This window comes from Habropoda laboriosa, unplaced genomic scaffold (genome assembly GCF_001263275.1).
Source record: "Habropoda laboriosa isolate 0110345459 unplaced genomic scaffold, ASM126327v1 scaffold2, whole genome shotgun sequence".
Taxonomy (NCBI): domain Eukaryota; kingdom Metazoa; phylum Arthropoda; class Insecta; order Hymenoptera; family Apidae; genus Habropoda; species Habropoda laboriosa.
The window spans coordinates 3,998,430-4,002,839 of NW_017100190.1; the positions used below are offsets into that span (position 1 = coordinate 3,998,430).

At 28.8% G+C, this 4,410-nt stretch overlaps 2 protein-coding genes across 2 annotated transcripts in view; one reads left to right on the forward strand and one right to left on the reverse strand.

Annotated features, from left to right (window-relative positions):
- The first annotated feature begins 170 nt into the window (after nt 1-170).
- On the forward strand, nt 171-1,954 carry LOC108580047 (microfibrillar-associated protein 1). Its single transcript, XM_017943707.1, has 4 exons — nt 171-294; nt 532-1,208; nt 1,281-1,450; nt 1,519-1,954. The coding sequence occupies exons 1-4, from the start codon at nt 198-200 to the stop codon at nt 1,952-1,954; spliced, it is 1,380 nt and encodes a 459-aa protein (XP_017799196.1). The 5' UTR covers nt 171-197.
- Nucleotides 1,955-2,170: 216 nt separating this feature from the next.
- Nucleotides 2,171-4,410, reverse strand: part of LOC108579884 (endoribonuclease Dicer) — a 7,989-nt gene continuing 5,749 nt past the window's right edge. Inside the window, 10 exon segments of the mRNA XM_017943504.1 lie at nt 2,171-2,330; nt 2,398-2,473; nt 2,564-2,735; nt 2,840-3,092; nt 3,094-3,113; nt 3,179-3,379; nt 3,451-3,666; nt 3,797-4,096; nt 4,178-4,288; nt 4,380-4,408. Of these exon segments, the coding sequence (XP_017798993.1) occupies nt 2,171-2,330; nt 2,398-2,473; nt 2,564-2,735; nt 2,840-3,092; nt 3,094-3,113; nt 3,179-3,379; nt 3,451-3,666; nt 3,797-4,096; nt 4,178-4,288; nt 4,380-4,408 (1,538 nt within the window).

A 4,410-nucleotide genomic window follows, 5' to 3' on the forward strand; every position in this document is an offset into this window, starting at 1 on the left:
TTATGCGCTTATAATGTCACTAGCGCTATAAATGTGGTCATTTTTGTCGTGATATAAAGAAAATAATCGATTGTAACATATATCTGAAACGTATATACTTTTTGGCATAAAATATTTGGTTATTAGTAATGAAAAGTGTAGTATTCTTTGTAAAACTTTTAATAGTGTTTTGAAGAATTATACAACAAACTATCAACATGATGATGGATTACTTTGTTACAAACAATTCTTTAGCACCTGCACCTATGGGTATTCAAAGTACAGCTGGTGCAGTACCTGTAAAAAATGATAAAGGTTAGTAATTAAATGCTATAATCTTTAATTTGTATCTTGCGTTTTAATATTGAATAATTATGATGATTTTTTTTTCTGTCATTAAGTGATTGTCATTAAGTGATCTTTATTAATTCACATTCATGCAAGAAGTAATTTTAATCGTTCCATTGAAAATATTTTTATATTTGATGATTCAAGAAAGTAAACATAATGAAAAATAAAAATTAGTTTATTGAAATGTGTTCTATCCTGTAGGTGAACTTTCCATGAAAAAAGTAAAAGTACATCGTTACGTCTCTGGAAAACGTCCTGATTATGCACCAGCAGCTAGCTCAGAAGAGGAGTCTGAGGAAGAAGATTTTTTAGAAAAACGGGTACACAAAAATTATGAGGAAAATGAAATTTCTACAGATACTCCTGCACAATCACAAGTTAAAATACATGATGAAGATGATCCACGTATTAGAAGATTAACCCGTTTAGAAAAACAAAAAGAATCTAATACAGAAATTCGTGCAGAAAGACACAGGCATATACACGAACCAGAATTAATTGAAGTTGAACCAGAAAGAACTCGAGAAAGGATTAAACTAGAAAGTTCAGATTCTTCAGAAGATGAAGAACTGTCAGACTCTGAAATAGAAAGAAGACGAGAAGCATTAAAACAGCGAGTTTTATCTAAAAAGGGAAATGAAGAAGAATTAATTCATGGAGAAGAAGATGAAAGGTCAGGTGATACTTCAGAAGAAAGTTCAGAATATGAAGAATATACAGATTCAGAAGAAGAAACTGGACCAAGATTGAAACCAGTTTTTGTACGTAAAAAAGATAGAATTACAGTAATGGAAAAAGAGAAGGAAGCAATGAAACAAAAGCAGGCAGAAGTGGAAGCCAAGAAAATGGCAGAAGAACGGAAACGGCAAACTTTACGGGTAAATTTAATTACTTAAATAGGTAAATGAAATAATTGTTTTTATTTATTTTTAAGTTAATTTATTACACAGATGGTAGAAGAAGCAATAAGAAAAGAAGCACAAGTTGGTAAAAATACTAGTGAACATGAAGGAAAACTTGAAGATGTTTGTACAGATGATGAAAATGATGAAATTGAGTACGAAGCTTGGAAATTGCGAGAATTAAAAAGAATTAAACGTGACCGTGAAGAAAGAGAACAGTATGTCTCATTAGTAATGATAATTTTTACTTTCACTACATTGTTTTACAAAGAATTTTACTTTTTAGGCTTGAAAAAGAACGACTGGAAGTTGAACGTATACGTAATATGACAGAAGAAGAACGAAGACAAGAAGCGCGATTAAATCCAAAAGTTATTACAAACAAAGCAGCCAAAGGAAAGTATAAGTTTTTACAAAAATATTATCACCGTGGTGCTTTCTATTTGGATAAAGAAGATAATATATTTAAACGAGATTTTTCTGGTGCAACTTTGGAAGATCACTTTGATAAAACTATTTTACCAAAAGTTATGCAAGTGAAAAACTTTGGACGTAGTGGTAGGACTAAATATACTCACTTAGTTGATCAAGATACTACTCAGTTTGATTCACCTTGGATCTCAGAAACAGCTCAAAATTTGAAATTCCATAACAATCAAGCCGCGGGAATGAAGCAAATATTTGAACGGCCATCGTTAAAAAAGCGAAAAAGTGAAAACTAAGCCACGATATGTTAAAATACTTTAATTTTAATAACACATTTAGTACATTATTTTATGTATACTTGTATTGATCGTACAATTTAAATATTTGTATTCTTAGTATTATATTCTTTTTTAGTTATGAATTACATATTAAAGCATGTTTCGGACACTGTAATTAAGTGTATACAAATTTGTAAATAAAAGTTCTCAGTACATATATGTAAAAAATTTTATTTATATTTTACACAACAAACTTTTTAAAGCTTGTTTTGCAGCAGCACATTTAGCTTGTTTCTTATTTCCACCACATCCATAGAAAAACTTCACCTTTCCAGCAACAAATACTTTCAAAGGAACCATAACAGTATTTGTACCTTCGATAACAGTTGAATTTCTGAAAAAATATTACGTAACAGTTAACTAATTTAAAAAACTGATCAAAGACGAAATATCATACTTACAAAAATTGTGGTCGTGCACCTTGAGTTTCATATAACACACGAATTGGTTGTTTTGGAATATTTTTGCTAAATTCATCTAAATAGAAATTAAATGTCATAAATAAACAAATGGTTTATATAAAACAAAATTCTTTTAAATGGTTCACTTTTTTTCTTAAATACATACCAATTTCTGTATGCATAATGGAATATATTACTTTCCATACTGTCATAAGATTTTTACCACTATCCAAGTATATTGCGCCTATTGAAGACTCAAATATATCTCCTAAAACCTTAGGAATATCTACATGTTCAGCAACAGTATGTTTCGGCTCCTCCAGCAAAATCCATAAAAGCTTTTAGGATAAAATAAAATGTATATATAGATAAATATATATAAGATCAAATAAAATGTATATACAGATAATTATATTTGACGGTTTTTATTGCCGTAAAATACCTCGTCATTCACAACATGATTCCTTTCTTCTTGAAACCTGACAAAACGTTCTATAGCATTATTTAATATTGGTGCATACAATAACAATCCAGTATGTAAGCCATGTCGTACAGTCAAGCAAGCAAAGGTGATATTATTAACAAGAGCAGATCTTAGATCTGTTAGAGCACCAGGATTTAAATTTCCGCAATTCTCATAAATATAAACAGTAATTAAAAAATTTAAAATAAAATTAAAAAGTGCAACTAGCTGTATATGATGGATGCGTAAAAGCCTAAAACATTTGAGCTTTACTTAATCTCCTTTACTGCTTAGAATATAAGGAAAGTATTAAATTACCTGTAATAAAAGCGCTCGATTTTTAAATTTATACCCAAGTTTTGTTTCTATATCAGAAGCCCAAGGCATAAGATGGTTTATATTTCCTTCAGCAATTATTGGATTTTCTGGAGTACTATATAGTACTTCACTAATATCACTTTCATTTGGCAAAATTTGAAACCACTTTAACAAAGTTACAGTATTCTTAATACCTACATTCTAGTAAAAGAAAAGTATGCATATTACAAAGAGTTGTTATTTATAACATAAGAAAACATTTTTAGACTTACTTGGAGATATGCACCAATCAATGCTTCCATGCAATCAGATATTGATTTATCAGAAACAGTTTGTATCCCAAGATAATGTTCCATACCTGTTTGTGATTCTGCTGTTTCCCAATTCAGAACCTTATCTTGCATCATACATTTTGTATCTTCGCTTATGTGTCCATCAAATTGTTCATTATGAGGTATTCGAATTTCGTATAAAACATTTGGTGATACCTTAATGGAATTATATTTAATTTTATAAATTTAATCTTTTTTTAATAAACTTAATAAAACTATTTAGCAAACATTGTATCTTTGATTATATATTTTGCTATGCTATCTTAGTCCTTAAAGTAATACGAACTTTTGCATCTAATAACACCTGTTGAAGATGTCTAAATACTGCATAAGCTGGAGCTACAAAATTACTGAATGGCATAAAATCATCAACTTTCATACGTCCAGGAATGTATTTCTTAATTCCACAATAGTAAAGATTACGATTTCCAACTAATTGTCCTTTTAACGTTGTTAATTCACCTTCACTATATTGCGGATAACGTTCGTGCAAAAATAAAGATATAATAAATTTCAAATATGAATCTCCCAGGAATTCTAGACGTTCCAAGTTAAATGCATCATGTGCCTTTTTGGTTGTTAATGCCTATAAAAATTTTATATTTCTATAAAATGATATTTTACATTATAATTACAATTAAAAAAATAAAATTAGGAATATACTTACATACATAATCTGAACAGGATCAATAGGTTCATGTGGATCTTTTAATGACATAATTTTTAAAAGTGGTACTGATACTGATGGTGTATTTATGAACTTAACTTTGTTATTTCTCTATAAAATCATTATTTTATAGACATATTAAATATTACTTAATTGTTATATTTGGAGTTCCTTTCTATTACATAAAGATGTAAAAACTTACCATTATTTTACTATCTTCATTATCTGATTTA

Coding starts and splice junctions, on each gene's coding strand:
- LOC108580047 (XM_017943707.1), top strand. CDS start 198: ATGATGATGGATTACTTTGTTACAAACAATTCTTTAGCACCTGCACCT. Junction 295..531: donor ACCTGTAAAAAATGATAAAG/GTTAGTAATTAA, acceptor TCTATCCTGTAG/GTGAACTTTCCATGAAAAAA. Junction 1,209..1,280: donor GGAAACGGCAAACTTTACGG/GTAAATTTAATT, acceptor TTTATTACACAG/ATGGTAGAAGAAGCAATAAG.